General features: G+C 45.7%; 1 protein-coding gene across 3 annotated transcripts in view; it reads left to right on the plus strand.

Moving 5' to 3' along the window:
- The window catches only part of LOC121543849 (rho GTPase-activating protein 33), a 45,033-nt gene that overhangs the window by 4,254 nt on the left and 21,248 nt on the right, over positions 1-19,531 (plus strand). The window contains exons 2-4 of one of the 3 annotated variants that reach the window (XM_045212813.1): positions 5,335-5,403; positions 9,845-9,936; positions 13,192-13,276. In XM_045212813.1, coding sequence (XP_045068748.1) covers positions 9,926-9,936; positions 13,192-13,276 — 96 coding nt within the window. In that variant the 5' untranslated portion in view covers positions 5,335-5,403; positions 9,845-9,925. Of the gene's footprint in view, positions 1-5,334; positions 5,404-9,159; positions 9,266-9,844; positions 9,937-13,191; positions 13,277-19,531 lie in introns of those variants that run through there. The other 2 variants (XM_045212814.1, XM_045212812.1) reach the window with 2 other exon arrangements.

Raw genomic sequence — 19,531 nt, forward strand, 5'->3', positions numbered from 1 at the left:
ATATTTAGAAAGATCTAGTTTGACAACCTCTGAGCACTACTACGCCTATTGTTTGTCCTGTGGGATTATTCTGTGGGATATTATTCAAGCAGCTCGCCAAAATGTGCATGCTGCATGTAGCCTAGTGTAGGCTATATTACGGACTCATAACCCCAAACGATACGCAATGCAGATCAACACCTCAACTAGCTGTCTGCTAGTTTTATTGATTAAATTAAAAGGCTTTTTTCCTACAGTGATAATGGTGAATTTAATTACCGCTAGGCTACAACCTGGGGGCTGTCTGGCTGAGCATGTTAACGTGTTGAGCATCTCTCAAGCTGCTCTCAAAGCAGGCCCTTTAGAGATGTGCTGCATCTCATGTGAGCCATCACTATGTTATTACCAGGCACTAACTGTTGTACCTCCTGCCATGTTAGGTTTAGAGAGGTGAGCTGAGGAGCTGTACGCTGAGCTAAAGAGGCCTGACTGGGGACACCAGCCCTGTCCCTGACCCCTTTCCCAGGGCCTAAAGCCTGAACGACTGGAGCTAGAGAGCTGGAGCTGGGTTCACAGTGCTGCTGCTGACAGCTTGGGGCCAAGGGGCGTCACAGAGTCCTGCCTCAGGCCGGAGAAGGTCTGATCTGGGCGAGGGCACTGCCTCACACCCTGTCACCCCTCATCTCCCCTCATCTCCTCTAACGTCCTCATAGAGGAGCAGCCAGCACCAGCCACGCCCAACGCGCGCGCGCACACACACACACACACACACTATACTCTTTAATGGGTGCTTAACATTAGATCTCTGTGCTAATACTGTGTAGGATCATATATGGTTTATTTACAGTACGTTAAGCTGTATACAAACCTACCACTTTCCTCCCTTCCCCTCTCACTACTCTGTCTGTTTTGGCCTGGAGGCAGGAATGTGTGCTATGCCAATATCTGTTTGCCTCATGGATCACCCTTCTATCTATGACTTACAGTACAGTCAGTGCCTACATACTGGTTTTGCATTATGATTCATATCCTGGTTGTCCAAGCCCTTATACAGCAGCTTGAAGAGAGACTAAACAGACAGTATGCCTGCCTATGCAGTACACAGACACCAAGTCACTATCCTGGAGTGTAGCCCTCTGTCCGTCCATATACTCAGCCGCTATACATGCTAGCTCTATAGTTTCAAATCTTTCATGTTGCCTTGACATCCTCCACTCACTGCTGAAGCATGTCTTTAGAACCCCTTCCCTCCCCTTTACCATGGCTAGCGACCTTCCTTGTGCTTCCCCCACCAGACCTCGGCTCCACATATGGATGGTTTTTTTCTGTTAGTGTTTTCATTCAGCCATTCTTCCTTTCCCTCATTCCTTTATGGTTTTTCTCTCTCTCCGCTGCAGTCAGATGCTCTGGGTGCTAGCTGCCTGCCTCTATAGAAACATCTGTTCTGAAGCCATACCAACACAAACGGCCCCCTCGTCCACTGTCCCTCGTGTCTCGCTACACACACACACACACACACTACACACTTGTCCACAACAGTCGGTTTTCTGACGAATTCACCCGCTTTCTTTTTCTATCCTCCACTTCTTCTCTCTCTCTTTCTTTTTCTTTTCTTCTTTTTAGTCTCTTCTCTCCCTCTCTTGTGTCTCTGTATCTCACGTGGCTGCAGCTGGGATGAGGGCAGTGTTTGGTGTTTAGTATGCTGCCGGTGGCTCTGTGTCTTTCCTGTCGCGTGGAAGAAAGAGGACGGAGCTCCCAGAGCGGCGCTTTTTGGGTAGTGGGGGGTGACAGGGGGACTGTAAGAGGACTGTCTGTTTCCCAGGGACCCTTTTCTGGAATGTCCATGATAGAGCCCACCTTGCTCCATTCTTACACAGCCCTGACCCTCCCCAGCCTTCCATGTCAGCAAGCCTTCCCTATGGCTTCCCATGCCAACTCGGAGAGGATTTGTGGGGGCAGCAGTGTTTGCTGCATTAGCCTGAAGGAGTACAGGGAGGGAGGGACCGGAGTGGTAGATGGGTGAATGCGGTTCCTTTTTTGGGGTGTTGTTGGGGGTTGGGTGGGATCTATAGGGGGTGAGGGGACGGCGGGGCATGGCTGAATGGGAAGGCCTGTTTTTGTTCTGTGAAATGTCAGAGGGTAGTGGGGGGGCTAACGGAGCTCATGCATTAGAAACACACTCCCAGTAAAGTTTTATTGAGGCTGAGAGACAGAGGAAGCACCCCTCTGGTACACCTCTACAGTGTTAGTGATGGCATACTACATCAATAAACAAGGGGCCTAATGTTGCGTGAAACATGAAAAGTAATCATGTGCAGTCTATCGTTGTGTTGTGACTAGCTAGCTGTACCTCACTGAGTGTGTTTACATGGGCCATTGGGCTGTCAACCTGCAGAATGACTTGGCCCCTGGCCTCTTGTGTCTAGATCCAGACTGATGCTTCTCCCCAATCCCAGTCGCCAAGCTCCTGTCACCGAAGTAGCCCCTGGATTTGGAAGGATTTGAACAACACAACCCCCCCGTGTGTAGTGTGTCTGTCGTGACAGATCACCACTTGTAGCCACCACTGTACTTCGCCCACACTGGCCCATTCACTTCACACTGGCCCATTCACGTCACACTGGCCCATTCACGTCACACTGGCCCAGCCGCGACCACTTGCAGATGATGACAATAATGAAAAGAGCAGATTTGTGATGTCGTTCCTCCTCACCCCCGCCTCCGCCGAATTCTCCCAAGACCCGTCTCCCAACATTACCCACTTATTCAGTCCTCAGAGAAAGAGGGGCTGACACTTCTATTACACTGGGTCGCTACGAAAGAGAGGAGGGAGAGAGTGAGCATGAAAGGACACTCTTTGAACCTATTCTTCCCTCTGGAGAAAGAGGGAAGGAAAGAAGGGTGGAAAAGCGTGGGGGATGCTCATTGCCCTCTTTCATACAGAAAGTGAGTGAAATGGAGGAGGAGGAGGTGTGAGAGAAGCAGGGGATGGAGCATGGAGGAGTAGCAGGGGGAGTTCTAGGCCACAACAAGCAAAACTGTTGGAGCAACTGGGTTACTGCAAACAGACATTCACCTTTTGAGCTGTAGCAAGCATGTCCCTCAGTTAGAAACCAGAAGTAGTCAAGTCTTCCACTTATCTATGTTTGATGGAACATGCAGCCAGGCTTCCTCTTATGGGTTTTCCCATTATCATCATCCCACTCAACCCAAGCCAGACCCAACCAACCCAACCCAAGCCAGACCCAACCAACCCAACCCAAGCCAGACCCAACCAACCCAACCCAAGCCAACCAACCCAAGCCAGACCCAACCAACCCAAGCCAGCATTGTGCTGTGACCTGAAGAGGACAGACCCAAGACTCCAAGGTTGGAGTGGGGGGTTTACTGACCGTGGGAGACAAGGGAAAATAACAAATGGCTCTTCTTCTGCTTGACTGACCCACTTTCCTATTGTCTTCTTTTGGGGTCAAGATCCAGGACACCTGCTGAGCCGCAGAGAGGCAGAGACAAAACAATCATCGTAATCATATCTAGCCAGGGATTTAGTTATGAGAGATTTGTCAGGATTGATTTACACAGAGTGGTTTTGAGCTTGTTGCTTTTTAGTCATCATAAGTATATGGTGCATATGTGTTAAATCTCTGTCTGTGTGTGTGTGTGTGTTTGTGTGTGAGACCCACTTTACTCAACACACCTACGGGCATGAGAGGGTTGCTGGCCACTGTCGCCACCTCCTTCTGTGCCAAGTTCAGGGTGCCCGCCATCTGTAGAGGAATGAGAGAAATACACTCATGTTGCACACACACCTTCCAGTTCCCCCCCACACAAAGTCAAGCACATTTGATCCTGCTTAAACCCTCTCAATCACGCAAGGATAGTAGTAGTTGAATCAGGCTTTCACCATTCTTTTTCTTTCCCTGTGAGAGAGACACACACACACACACATTCTCTAGCATGCACGTCCACACACACTCTCTTATCCTCCTCTGACATCCTGTCTACCTAAATCTTATCCATGCAGTCCTTTACACACAATCTCCCTCTCACGGCCTGACATGCAAAAACACGCTGCGTTACCATAGCAATGCTGCCCACATGACTGAAGATCTCGGCAACTGTTGGTAAGGCTCTGGCTGACTAGAAAGCATGGAGCCTCACTCCCACATCATCAACGTCTGCTCTGCACAGACCAACAGGCTGCCCACTGACTCTAGTCTACATTTTAAACACACTCAATGCCTGAGACTTAGTAAGCTTCATCGAACAGCCCCACTCATGTGTGATTCATAGAGTAGAGTAGGCCTAGCCGAACTCCCTACATTTACTCAGTCTAACCATGTGACTTGGGACTGTTGGAGGAGTTGAATGGCAGAGGCTATTGGAATTATCATTGGACAGATTCACTTGCAGAGAATTCCCTCCTCCACACACACACACACAAATCAATGGCAATTGTTACCATAGCAGCAGAATACTCCCCATTCCAGAGAAAGCTTCCCTGATACTTTCCTAATGTGCCCCCCCCCTCTCACACACAGCATACCCACTTAGGCCTACTCTAGAAGGAACAAAACGGTCACATTTAACCCATTTCCTCAGTGTGTTGACCCCTGTGTGTGACCCATGTCTGTCTGCTCCTCTCCCACCTCCAACTAACTAGATGAGCCAATCTCCCCTGAGACAGACTGTGACAACACTTCACTCTGCTGTAATACTGGAAAGACCAAGCACAATGATGCTCTCCGTGCTGACAACCTCACAGTATTGGGGTTAGCCTGTTAGAAATGATATGCAACTGACTGACTAATCAAAATACCAAGGGTTGTTGTCAACAAAGAGGAGTATTCAAAACCAGCATAGGCATTTGAGAGAAGTTTCTCTCTGTGGGTTATGGGTTAGATAGCACTATTATAGGGATGGTTTTTTGTGGGAATCAAGTAATCTTTTAATTTTGTCAGGGTGGCAAAGGCTTTCAGAGCAGTGGTGTTGATGCATTGCCTTGTTACATTATATTAGGGCTGGTTGGTTAAGGTTTGGCGCTTTATGATGGAGCGTGAACAGTCAGCCATGTCCTCTCGCTCCAGCTCTCAACACATGCCACTTGGTGTTACAGCAAAGCTCAGTAACATTGTGGATCAAATCCTCAATGTTTTTTTTTTTTACCCTCAAACAATTAGGCTAAACAAAAGTCTGACTTTTTCTCCAGAGTGATCTTTAGAGTGAACTCAACTTACTCCAATCCCTCAAGGAAGCAGTCTAGAGTGGTTTGTCTCTTGTCTACACACAATAAGCCTCTTGTATGAAGGGACGGAAATGAAATGTGCTTCCTTCGTTTTCTTTTTCTGTGTGAAGTGTCGTGACCCCAGTGGGTTGGGAAATGCACCATGTTTATACGCGCTATGAGCCGGACAGTCACGTCTGGTAAGTCTCCTTCTACCCAAACTGTCTGTATGCACCTGTCTATATGTGGTGTGGTGGCCTGTCTGCATGTGTGTAAATATACATACTTGTGCATGCAGTCAACAATTATTACAAGTATTGTCTACCTCTGTATGTGGTCAGCACGATAATGTCTGTGTGTGTCGCTATACCCAGTGTGGTGTGAGTTATCTGCTATTCTTGTAGATATTCTATCTATGTTATATCTGTGGCCTGTACAGTATGCATGCTTGTTCAGTGTTTTTATTTTCCTGATTGTCTCCATGGTGGTCATGTCTCTCTGTGGCACCATTTTCCCACTGTTCTATGGCAATGTTCATTATGGCACATTGTTATGGACCAGAAACTACCCAGCGATGGATGACTTTGTACCAGTGTTGGGGAAGCTACTCTGAAAATATTGACTACTTCACACTGGAAGAGGTTAAACTACACTTAAAGTTACTTTTAAAAAGTAGTTCACTAGATCCAAACTACTTCGTGATAAATTATCATATCTAAATCTGAAAAACAGATCACTCTGAAGTAAGATGATAACAGAATGTGCATATTAAACACAAAAACTGTGTTTCAAGTGAGAATTAGGGAAAGGCTGATGCCAAAAAAGAAAGGAAATTCTTGCCTATTTCACCCATATTTTCTATTTACAAGAAAAGTAGTGTGTAGTTCCAGTAGTTAGCTACACCGCTACCTGGCAAAAAAGTAATTAACTATGTACTAAAACACTACCAAGATTGGAATTTAGTTCAACTACCACCAAGCTACTTCAAAATGTAGTTGTTACTTGTTGAACTACATGTAGTTCACTACTCCCCAACACCGTTTGGTACTGGGTAGACACTAGTTAGAGCTGGTGCTGAACAACTGCAGCCGCTCTTCCCAAACAAGAGATCAGAATTCCGGTTTTCCCGGTCCCTAAAGGAGAGGAGAGGCTGGAATACCAGGCATGCATTATATGGACTGTTGCCGTTGGATCAGGGCACAAACATTCAAACTATGTGGGTGAGATCAGATGAAAGCGGCCCTTCTGAAAGAACCAGGGCTTATCATTTAAAGATGTCTAAACTGAGAGGGGGTTTATATGGCATGCTGGATCCTCTAGACTCAACAGAACACGTTTTCTAGGTCACCCTACTCTACAGTTCTTCTCTATACCACCAAGACTCCCTCCTCTTGGCCTTGTCGACGCATTAAACGTGACACCTTTTTATAGCCCCCTTCTGTGGTTTTACTCTGATGTGGAGGTTGTGTTGCGCTGTATAACTGCCAGTTGTCGCCGGATAGATTAGGAAGGAAACCAAGAATTTATATAAAGCGACCGACCGCCCATCAGTCAGTCAGTCAGTCTCCTGCCCCTCTCACAGAACAGCTGAGAAGCCTGAGCTCTGGCAATGACCCAGGGTTCAGATCGCTGTGTGTGTTCACACCATGAAATATTCAACAGGCAAGTGTGTGTTTGTGCATGTGCGTTTGTCTATGCACACACACGTAACCGCCAGGTATGCTTGGTCCGCTTACCTGTCCCTCTGAGCAGAATGCACTTAGAGGGGACAGTGGTGGCGGTGATGGCTGGGCGGAGGTAACCATGGGAGACTGATGGTGACGGATGGACAGAGGAGATGCATAGCACTGAAGATGGACTACACTAACATCTAAAGAGAACCCCCCCCACCCCCCCCCACCCCGAAAGGGTTGGGAAGGGTCCTCAATATGTTCAAGAAGAGGAGGATGCAGAAGGTAGAGATCAGGAGAAGTGGAGAGAAAGAGGGCTGCTGTGAAATCAATGAGGGGGTGTGAGAGTGAATGACTGCAGGGGTTATTACCCTGCCTGAATGCCATTAGGTTTCTCATGTCTTTTGGTTTTGGTCTGAAGAAGACCTCTCTGGGTTGTTGCTGTACAACAATACCTACTAGTCCCTTAAGATTAACGTCTGGTATTGGCCCTGAAGGCTGTGTGTGGATACTGCTCTCTGCTCTGACCGCCTGCCTGTGTCTAACCATCTAGCTAACTGTTGTTTGGGAGCGGTGGCTTCCATGGCAGATCCAGTTTCAGGTGCCTGTTGTTCCATACCGGCTGCCCGTGAAACTCTAGCCTGGTGTAGAGTGAAGAGGGGTGTGGAGTTACTGGAAGAGCTACGACATGGCGTGGTCCGTCTCTACTGGTGCTGACTGTCATGCCAATGCTTTATCTAGCCTGGCGCAACAATTGGATGCTAATGACCTTTAGCATCCATTAATGTACCAGTCGGGTGGTGATGACCTAAGTTTTTAGAATGTTGGAGATGGAATGAATGCATGTTGCAGACAGTCAGTGCAGACTGGATACAGGCCAGGGTTCTTGTCTATAAATACCTTATCCCCTGCTTTGTAATGATGGACTCTCAGCTCGTTGAGTTTCTCTGCAGTTGCCACATTTTCAGAGGGACGGAGTCAAGGCTAAGGGGCTGGGCTATACTGAGTGCTGAACAGGCACATCTTGGTGTGTGATATGCTCAATGCTGGAGTGATGCAGAGCTGATGTATTCTGATGAAGCTGTGCCCACTTTTAGCTCAGGTGCTTTCAGCCTCTAAGGGTCCCGCTGAGCGCATGCGCACACACACACACCAGGTGGAGGCAGGCTGTTCAGGCGTACTGTTAAGTCAATTTACCACAGCAAGCCTATGCCAGGTGCTCGCTCGCTCGCTCACTCACTCACACAGGAACGGTGAGGGTGGCAGTTGTCCCTAAGCGATTGACCAGGATCAGTTTGGGTTTGTGTGAGTCCTGCTGGGTGAGGTCAGGCCCAGGAGGAGTAGTACTGATCCTAGGCCAGCACTCTGAGGAGTAATGTTTTTCCCTGGAGCTGCAGTAATCTATCCAGCTCTGCCACTCTGCTTCTGCTTTGACTGAGGAATAACCTGTGAACAGACCAACTGTCCCCAATCACAAGTGATTCACAACTGGCACGGTTTTAAAAGCCCAGGTGGTTTCATTGCTGTATCCTTTAAAGGTGTAGAAGGAGCCCATGACAAGCAGAGTAGTGGAGAATCTGATCTTGAACCTGGCTGGCACCCTTCCAAACCGTATCCAGTCTGATGTTATTGTCACAGTTGCTGTTGGCATGTGAGAGTGAGACATTGTAAGATAGGCCAACTCTCTGAGAAATAGGTTTATTCTCTCACTTATTCAGGTAGAGGCCTATAGCTTTTGGAAATGGGGTTTAGATATTTGATCCCATTTGAGTATTTTAAGAAGAATCGGGAATCGCTCATCCAAATACTTTTAGCCTAATTCCCATCCCATCCTCCCCCCGTCTGGGCAAAACCATTTCTCACTGTCTATGTTGTGAATGGAGATGGTTGTCACATTCATCTCATGTGGGAGACAACCCTGCCTCTTAGTCTATTTGGGACATATTTCCCTGACAACAGACAAATGACCTCCGTTAGCCTCTACCAAAGCCTTATGGGTGTAATATACACTGGTCGTGTGAAATATGACTTGTGTACTGTGTGTATACACACAAACACACACACACAAACATACACTGAGAGTGATTGATGTTCATTCCCTCTGGTGGTTGACAGCTCAGCTGTGCTGCTTCCTGTTTGTGTAGGAGTGGGCGTGTTCTGTGTGTTTGCTGTTTGTTTGCATTCATCAGCTGGATAATATGGAAAGGAGGAGGATATAGAGAAAGGGAACAATAAAAAGAGCGAAAGAGGAGGGACAAATGTTTGTCTTTCGTTCATTTGTGATGATGACGATTACATGGCTGTATGCTGGTTTAGAGATGAGTGACGGTAGACCTAAAGCCAGAGGGAGAGGAGTGGTGTGTGTGTCTGGCTTGCCGTAGGACCTGTGAAGGTGTGAGCCGTGTGATGGTTAGAGCTGTGTTTCCACCTGCTGTTGAGTCAGTATGAGTCGGTGTGCATTCAGCTCCGCTGTGTGACGGCTGCTGCATCATGCAAATCCTGACAGGAAGGACTGGATACGCGCAGGGGGACAGGGATTTACTAACTAACAGCTTATGTAGGCTGCAGCATGTGAAGTAGAATCAAACACCACTACCACTACTACAGTTTGCTCTTTCCTCTGCAGTGGTGTTAGTTGTGCTTTGTTTGTAAATATTTTCTGCATGTTATGTACTGTAATCAGGAGGGACATCATGGGGCTGAGGAAGTTGCTTTTACAGAGTCAAATCACTGTCAAAAAGGAAGAGCCATGCTGTATAAATATTTTTTAGATGGTGTAGCCTATAAACCATTATTTTGACTGTAGTAACAATCTAGAGATCTCCTGGTTGATGTCTTCTTGAGACTCATGTCCTTCCTATTTCCCCTGGAGACAGACAGACACCATGTGTTCACCATGTAACTTGGCCTGTTGACTGTCGTTTTTTTACTAACTATCTTTTTCCTCTCTTTCCTCATCTCCCTCCCTAAGGCTTGGAGCACCGATAATCTGGACACTTCCGGGGAGCCCGCTACCCGCTCCGTGGGCACCACTGCCAACTTGAAGGGGAAGATGAGCAAGAGGTGAGACTGCCACTAAGACTGGCACACTGCCCTCCGGGTCTTAATCATTTCACTGATGGTGGATTGCAACAGTTAAAGATAATTTAAAGAGGGTGGAAAAAGTACACTGCTGACCTGCACAAGGGAAATGTGACTGCAGTGCAGTTACATGACACAGAAGTGGTGTGAACTGTGAACCATTATGCACTGATGGAACTTTGGTGCCAGACAAGGGATGCCAAGCATAGACTGAGAGGAAGGGTGTATATTATATATACTGTAGTATTTCAGGTCCACTATACTTTGTAGCTGTGCCCTGCAATGACATCACTGTCAGGTCTTAAACAACTTCTGTGGAGACACGGGACGGAGAGATGTTTATACATGAACACACACACAGAACTTCAGAACTCCCCTTACGGCCCATGCGGAACTGTGAAACAGGAAGTTCCCCAATTTCATTTTCCCTTGGCTGCAGTGTAGTTATTATGTGGTAGTTGACAATGGGAGGTGTGATGGTTGTTGCTGGGATGTGATGTGATGCTCAGAGGAGTGAAGTGAGTGTTACTGATCAAGTCTGGCCCCGGTCACCGTATTGCCACTAAATAACCGCAGGTTGGCATAAACCTAACCACACTGCTAACCCTAATGCCTAACCTTAAATTAAGACCAAAAAGCTTTCATGAATTTTTACAATATAGCCAATTTTGACTTTGCAGCTGGCCCATCTAGCAGAAATTGCTCAGTTCTGCCTGCAGGGCAAGATGAATGACGATAAACATCAAGCTGCAAAAATCACCATGCCATGGCACAGCAGTTGGGAGTAGGGACATGCAAAGCAGTCATGCAACCGTTCTGCTCAGGGTGGTTTCTGTTCAAACGAGAACCACGGTCACTGTCAAGCTCTCATAGCTACAGCTTTGTTTGTCCTGCAGTTTCACTCCTAACCTACACTACCAGTCAAAAGTTTGGACACACCTACTCATTCAAGGGTTTTTCTTTATTTTTACTATTTTTTTACATTGTAGAATAATAGTGAAGACATCAAAACTATGAAATAACACATATGGAATCATGTAGAAACCAAAAAAGTGTTAAACAAATCAAAATATATTTTATATTTGAGGTTCTTCAAATAGCCACCATTTGCCTTGATGACAGCTTTGCACACTCTTGGCATACTCTCAACCAGCTTCATGAGGTAGTCACCTGGATTTTAATTAACAGGTGTGCCTTCTTAAAAGTTAATTTGTGGAATTTCTTTACTTCTTAATGCATTTGAGCCAATCACTTGTGTTGTGACAAGGTGGGGGGGTATACAGAAGATGGCTCTATTTGGTAAAAGACCAAGTCCATATTATGGCAAGAACAGCTCAAATAAGCAAAGAGAAAAGACAGTCCATCATTACTTTAAGACATGAAAGTCAGTCAATACGGAACATTTCAAGACTTTGAAAGTTTCTTCAAGTGCAGTCGCAAAAACCATCAAGTGCTATGATGAATCTGGCTCTCATGAGGACCACCACAGGAATGGAAGACCCAGAGTTACCTCTGCTGCAGAGGATAAATTCATTAGAGGTAACAGCCTCAGAAATTGCAGCCAAAATAAATGCTTCACAGAGTTCAAGTCACAGACACATCTCAACATCAACTGTTCAGAGGGGACTGTGTGAATCAGGCCTTCATGGTCGAATTGCTGAAAAGAAACCGCTACTGAAGGACACCAATAAGAAGAGACCTGCTTGGGCCAAGAAACACGAGCAATGGACATTAGACCGGTGGACATTTGTCCTTTGGTCTGGAGTCCAAATTTGAGATTTTTGGTTCCAACCGCTGTGTCTTTGTGAGATGCGGTGTGGGTGAACGGATGATCCTGCATGTGTAGTTCCCACCGTAAAGCATGGAGGAGGAGGAGGTGTAATGGTGTGGGGGTGCTTTGCTGGTGACACTGTCTGTGATTTTATTTAGAATTCAAGGCACACTTAACCAGCATGGCTACCACAGCATTCTGCAGCAGTACACCATCCCATCTGGTTTGGGCTTAGTGGGACTATCATTTGTTTTTCAACAGGACAATGACCCAACACACCTTCAGGCTGTGTAAGGGCTATTTTACCAAGAAGGAGAGTGATGGAGTGCTGCATCAGATGACCTGGCCTCCACAATCGCCCGACCTCAACCCAATTGAGATGGTTTGGGATGAGTCGGACGGCAGAGTGAAGGAAAAGCAGCCAACAAGTGCTCAGCATATGTGGGAACTCCTTCAAGACTGTTGGAAAAGCATTCCAGGTGACGCTGGTTGTGAGAATGTCAAGAGTGTGCAAAGCTGTCATCAAGGCAAAGGGTGGCTATTTGAAGAATCTCAAATATAAAATATAATTTGATTTGTTTAACACTTTTGATTCATGTTATTTCATAGTTGTGATGTCTTCACTATTATTCTACAATGTAGAAAATAGTAAAAAATAAAGAAAAACCCTTGAATGAGTAGGTGTGTCCAAACCTTTGACTGGTACTATAAGTGTAGGCTTACTAATTCACCCAAACATACAGACTGTATACAGGGCTTCTACTAATCAAATCAAATCAAATGTTATTGGCCACATGCGCCGAATACAACAGGTGCAGACATTACAGTGAAATGCTTACTTACAGCCCTTAACCAACAGTGCATTTATTTTAAACAAAAAAGTAAAAATAAAACAACAACAAAAAAAGTGTTGAGGAAAAAAAGAGCAGAAGTAAAATAAAATAACAGTAGGGAGGCTATATATACAGGGGAGTACCGGTGCGGGGGCACCGGCTAGTTGAGGTAGTTGAAGTAATATGTACATGTGGGCAGAGTTAAAGTGACTATGCATAAATAATTAACAGAGTAGCAGCAGCGTAAAAGGATGGGGTGGGGGGGCAGTGCAAATAGTCCGGGTAGCCATGATTAGCTGTTCAGGAGTCTTATGGCTTGGGGGTAGAAGCTGTTGAGAAGTCTTTTGGACCTAGACTTGGCACTCCGGTACCGCTTGCCGTGCGGTAGCAGAGAGAACAGTCTATGACTAGGGTGGCTGGAGTCTTTGACAATTTTGAGGGCTTTCCTCTGACACCGCCTGGTATAGAGGTCCTGGATGGCAAGACCTCTATACCACTGCACTAACATTAGAACAGTATTGGTCTGCTGCTGTTCAAGACATGGATTCTCTGTATTGTGACTCTCACACACTCTGTAACTGTATAATGCTGTTTTTTTATCTAATCTGACTGCTGTGTGTGTCTCTATCTCAGGCTGTCTGTTGTGAAAGGCCACTTCCCTAAACTCGTTGACTGTGCCCACTTCCACTATGACAATGTGGAGTTTGGCTCCATCGAGGTAGGTTTCGTCACAAGACTGTGTGTGCGTGAGTGCGGGATAAAATGCCCAATTTAGAAATGTCAACTACAAAGATTTCCTGCTTGGCTGACTCTAAATGAAGTGTGTTTTAGCCATGTCTATTACTAACATCATAGGTCCTTATGGATGTTCGTGGCCTGCATTAGAACCCCAGCCTCATGCCTGTAATGTTACTGTGGTAATGATAACCCCAGCCTCATGCCTGTAATGTTACTGTGGTAATGATAACCCCAGCCTCATGCCTGTAATGTTACTGTAGTAATGATAACCCCAGCCTCATGCCTGTAATGTTACTGTAGTAATGATAACCCCAGCCTCATGCCTGTAATGTTACTGTAGTAATGATAACCCCAGCCTCATGCCTGTAATGTTACTGTAGTAATGATAACCCCAGCCTCATGCCTGTAATGTTACTGTAGTAATGATAACCCCAGCCTCATGCCTGTAACGTTAAATGTTACTGTAGTAATGATGACGTGAACAGGACTGACAGACACTCCTAATGACCTCACAATACTGGTCTCACTGTGGGATTACTGTGTGTGTGTGTTACCGCATGTCTGTACTGTGTGTGTGTTCCTGTCAGAATGCGTCAGGGCTATGGGCTAGATGTGGAAGGGGGATGGTGTGGGCACAGCGGAGAGATGAGAGCAGCAACATCTCCAGGGCTGAGGCTGGCTCTCTTTCTTTGTGCCTGATCTGCACACTCACGCTCACACACACACTATCACAACTGGACTCACACAAATACAAACAAGCTCACTCAGATTCTCAGTCCACGGGCATCGGAGTGGAAGAGCAGCAGCACTCTCTCCTTCCCTCTCTCCCTTTTTTCTGACATTCCCACTGAGCACGTTCACTCATACCTCTCCAGATACTCCTCATTTCTATTCATTGTGACATAGTTAGTTCATTCACACTCTTATGTTCACAAAGTGTTGTTTACTTATACAAGCACACACCTTATACAAATTTGTCTCCCACCCAAAACACACACACACACACTGTTAAACATATGTTACTTCAACGGAAATCATATAACCTCATCCTATAACAAGGATTAGGTAACATTAATGCCATTTTAAACGCATAGTCATGTGATGAACTCTATACACCTGATGTAGTGAGTGACATCATCACCTCCTTGTCCCAGCACAGCTGTTAGTGCTCTATTTCTCTGTGCTGGAGTGTGTGTGTGTGTTGAGCAGAGGGAGCACTGCTCATTAGTGTCTGAAGCCCCTGAAGAAAAGAGATCTGAAAGAGACTTTTCTCATCTCACTGTCCTTGCTCTCTGAGTCAGAAACGAGCCACAAGCCTCTCTCTTTTCTTCTCTCTTTCTTGCATTTGCTTTCTCTGGCTCCTTTCTCTTTACCTCTACCTCTCTCTCTCTCTACCTTCCTCCACTGAGTCTCTCTCCTCTTTATCCCTCTCTCCCTCTCCCTCTCCCTATCTCTCTCTCCCTCTCTCTCTGCATCTATCTCTCTGTCCCTCCGCTGTTCTCTCTGTATATCTCTGAGGTGTTAGTCATAGTGGATGTGATGTGAAGGTCCCTCAGACAAATGCTCCGAAGTCCACAACACTGCCTGTCTCATTTCAGATTAAAGTATTTTCTCTCTTAATCCCCTGTAGCCTCAACCCTCCCTTCTTCCTCCTCCTCCTTCCCAAAAAAAAGAGAAAATACCAAAAAATGCATGACTGTTTTCCTTTTGTGCTTGTTTGTAAAAGCCCACTTGTTTGTAAATCCAGGTCACCAGAACCACATGGGTGTACTATGGCTCCATCAGAGGATTTCTATGAGCTGCACATGGCTCTGATGTCACTAGTATGGCATGGTCTCCTTCTTTTCACAGCTTTCTCTGCATTGTTAAGTCCATTAAAGTTTAATACTGTTTCATGGCTGAGATGTTGTCAGCCATTTTGAAAGATCTCCTCTGAGTTAGTTGGCTGCTTTATTAGAAAATGCAGAATTTGGGCAACTAGGAGGGAGGTTGTGTAAAAGGTACCAGGCAAGGATGGAGATTTCCCAGGATATAATGTATCCTGATCTTGTGTGTAGGTATGGGAGGGTGCTTTGCAAATCAAATCAAATGTTATTTGTTACATGCGCCGTATACAACCGGTGTAGACCTTACAGTGAAATGCTTACTTACAAGCCCTTAACCAACAATGCAGTTTTTAAGAAAGAATACAAAAATAAACAAATAAAAAATAAACAAAAAAATATACAATATAAAATAATACGAAAAAAAAGTAACAAATAATTAAAGAGCAGCAGTAAAAATAACAATAGCGAGGCTATATACATGGGGTACCGGTACCGAGTCAATGTGCGGGGGCACCGGTTAGTCAAGGTAATTGGGGTAATATGTACATGTAGGTAGAGTTATTAAAGTGACTATGCATAGATAATAAACAGAGTAGCAGCAGCGTAAAAGAGGGGTGGGGGGCAATGCAAATAGTCTGGGTAGCCATTTGATTAGATGTTCAGGAGTCTTATGGCTTGGGGGTAGAAGCTGTTTAGAAGCCTCTTGGACCTAGACTTGGCACTCCGGTACCGCTTGCCGTGCGGTAGCAGAGAGAACAGTCTATGACTAGGCTGGAATCATTTTTTAGGGCCTTCCTCTGACACCGCCTGGTATAGAGGTCCTGGGTGGCAGGAAGCTTGGCCCCAGTGATTTACTGGGCCGTATGCACTACCCTCTGTAGTGCCTTGTGGTCGGAGGCCGAGCAGTTGCCATACCAGACAGTGATGCAACCAGTCAGGATGCTCTCGATGGTGCAGCTGTAGAACCTTTTGAGGATCTGAGGACCCATGCCAAATCTTTTCAGTCTCCTTAGGGGGAATAGGTTTTGTCGTGCCCTCTTCACGACTGTCTTGGTGCGTTTGGACCATAATAGTTTGTTGGTGATGTGGACACCAAGGAACTTGAAGCTCTCAACCTGCTCCACTACAGCCCTGTCGATGAGAATGGGGGCGTGCTCGGTCCTCTTCTTTTTCCTGTAGTCCACAATCATCTCCTTTGTCTTGATCAAGTTGAGGGATAGGTTGTTGTCCTGGCACCACACGGCCAGGTCTCTGACCTCCTCCCTATAGGCTGTCTCATCGTTGTCGGTGATCAGGCCTACCACTGTTGTCATCGGCAAACTTAATGATGGTGTTGGAGTCGTGCCTGGCCATGCAGTTATGAGTGAACAGGGAGTACAGGAGGGAACTGAGCACGCACCCCTGAGGGGCCCCGGTGTTGAGGATCAGCGTGGCGGATGTGTTGTTACCTAACCTTACCACTTGGGGGCGGCCCGTCAGGAAGTCCAGGATTCAGTTGCAGAGGGAGGTGTTTAGTCCCAGTGTCCTTAGCTTAGTGATGAGCTTTGAGGGCACTATGGTGTTGAACGCTGAGCTGTAGTCAATGAATAGCATTCTCACGTAGGTGTTCCCCTTGTCCAGGTGGGAAAGGGCACTGTGGAGTGCAATAGAGATTGCATCATCTGTGGATCTGTTGGGGCGATATGCAAATTGGAGTGGGTCTAGGGTTTCTGGGATAATGGTGTTGATATGAGCCATGACCAGCCTTTCAAAGCACTTCATGGCTATAGACGTGAGCGCTACGGGTCAGTAGTCATTTAGGCAGGTTACCTTAGTGTTCTTTTTTTTTTTTTAGGGGGTAGATCAGCTTTAATATTTTAGATAGATTGCAACTTCCATCAATGTAATTGTCTGCATCACTTCCAATCCCCCATATGTTTTTTTTCTTGCAAATATATATATATATATATATATATATACAGTGGGGAAAAAAAGTATTTAGTCAGCCACCAATTGTGCAAGTTCTCCCACTTAAAAAGATGAGAGAGGCCTGTAATTTTCATCATAGGTACACGTCAACTATGAGAGACAAAATGAGAAATAAAATTCCAGAAAATCACATAGTAGGATTTTTAATGAATTTATTTGCAAATTATGGTGGAAAATAAGTATTTGGTCAATAACAAAAGTTTCTCAATACTTTGTTATATACCCTTTGTTGGCATTGACACAGGTCAAACGTTTTCTGTAAGTCTTCACAAGGTTTTCACACACTGTTGCTGGTATTTTGGCCCATTCCTCCATGCAGATCTCCTCTAGAGCAGTGATGTTTTGGGGCTGTCGCTGGGCAACACGGACTTTCAACTCCCTCCAAAGATGTTCTATGGGGTTGAGATCTGGAGACTGGCTAGGCCACTCCAGGACCTTGAAATGCTTCTTACGAAGCCACTCCTTCGTTGCCCGGGCGGTGTGTTTGGGATCATTGTCATGCTGAAAGTCCCAGCCACGTTTCATCTTCAATGCCCTTGCTGATGGAAGGAGGTTTTCACTCCAAATCTCACGATACATGGCCCCATTCATTCTTTCCTTTACACGGATCAGTCGTCCTGGTCCCTTTGCAGAAAAACAGCCCCAAAGCATGATGTTTCCACCCCCATGCTTCACAGTAGGTATGGTGCAACTCAGCATTCTTTGTCCTCCAAACACGACGAGTTGAGTTTTTACCTAAAAGTTCTATTTTGGTTTCATCTGACCATATGACATTCTCCCAATCCTCTTCTGGATCATCCAAATGCACTCTAGCAAACTTCAGACGGGCCTGGACATGTACTGGCTTAAGCAGGGGGACACGTCTTGCACTGCAGGATTTGAGTCCCTGGCGGCGTAGTGTGTTACTGATGGTAGGCTTTGTTACTTTGGTCCCAGCTCTCTGCAGGTCATTCACTAGGTCCCCCCGTGTGGTTCTGGGATTTTTGCTCACCATTCTTGTGATCATTTTGACCCCACGGGGTGAGAACTTGCGTGGAGCCCCAGATCGAGGGAGATTATCAGTGGTCTTGTATGTCTTTCATTTCCTAATAATTGCTCCCACAGTTGATTTCTTCAAACCAAGCTGCTTACCTATTGCAGATTCAGTCTTCCCAGCCTGGTGCAGGTCTACAATTTTTGTTTCTGGTGTCCTTTGACAGCTCTTTGGTGTTGGCCATAGTGGAGTTTGGAGTGTGACTGTTTGAGGTTGTGGACAGGTGTCTTTTATACTGATAACAAGTTCAAACAGGTGCCATTAATACAGGTAACGAGTGGAGGACAGAGGAGCCTCTTAAAGAAGAAGTTACAGGTCTGTGAGAGCCAGAAATCTTGCTTGTTTGTAGGTGACCAAATACTTATTTTCCACCATCATTTGCAAATAAATTCATAAAAAATCCTACAATGTGATTTTCTGGATTTTTTTTTCTCAATTTGTCTGTCATAGTTGACGTGTACCTATGATGAAAATTACAGGCCTCTCTCATCTTTTTAAGTGGGAGAACTTGCACAATTGGTCGCTGACTAAATACTTTTTTTCCCCACTGTATATATACACACACACACACACATATCCTTTTTAAAATTATATTTCCCTTCATTACTTTCCAAACCCACCACCCCTTCCCCAATTGGAGTAAACTAGTGAACAACAACGCTTAGGCCTCTACTTCCAGCCCATACCTACTATATACATTTTATGGACACAGTCAAATTCTACAATAATTATATTTTGTTTGTTTTTACTCCTGAACTTCCTCCGATCATTTTCAGGATGTCCATCTGGTTTGCTTCTATATGCCATATTTTTCGAACTGTGCTCTTTCACAAAAGCTCTCAACCTATAACCTATATACTTATTATGGACACAGTATGCTTTACATTAGTTATCTTGTTGTTATTAGTTGTTGTTATTAGTCCCATCCTTCAGCTCCATTCAACACCTCACATCTATCTCTTAGTGTTCTTGGGCACAGGGACAATGGTGGTCTGCTTGAAACATGTTGGTATTACAGACTCAGACAGGGAGAGGTTAAAAATGTCAGTGAAGACACTTGCCAGTTGGTCAGCGCATGCTCGGAGTACACGTCCTGGTAATCCGTCTGGCCCTGCGGCCTTGTGAATGTTGACCTGTTTAAAGGTCTTACTCACATCGGCTACGGAGAGCGTGATCACACAGTTGTCCGGAACAGCTGATGCTCTCATGCATGTTTCAGTGTTACTTGCCTCGAAGCGAGCATAGAAGTAATTTAGCTCGTCTGGTAGGCTTGTGTCACTGGGCAGCTCGCGGCTGTGCTTCCCTTTGTAGTCTGTAATAGTTTGCAAGCCCTGCCACATCTGATGAGTGTTGGAGCCTGTGTAGTACGATTCGATCTTAGTCGTGTATTGACTCTTTGCCTGTTTGA

This window comes from Coregonus clupeaformis, unplaced genomic scaffold (assembly GCF_020615455.1).
Source record: "Coregonus clupeaformis isolate EN_2021a unplaced genomic scaffold, ASM2061545v1 scaf0053, whole genome shotgun sequence".
NCBI lineage: Eukaryota > Metazoa > Chordata > Actinopteri > Salmoniformes > Salmonidae > Coregonus > Coregonus clupeaformis.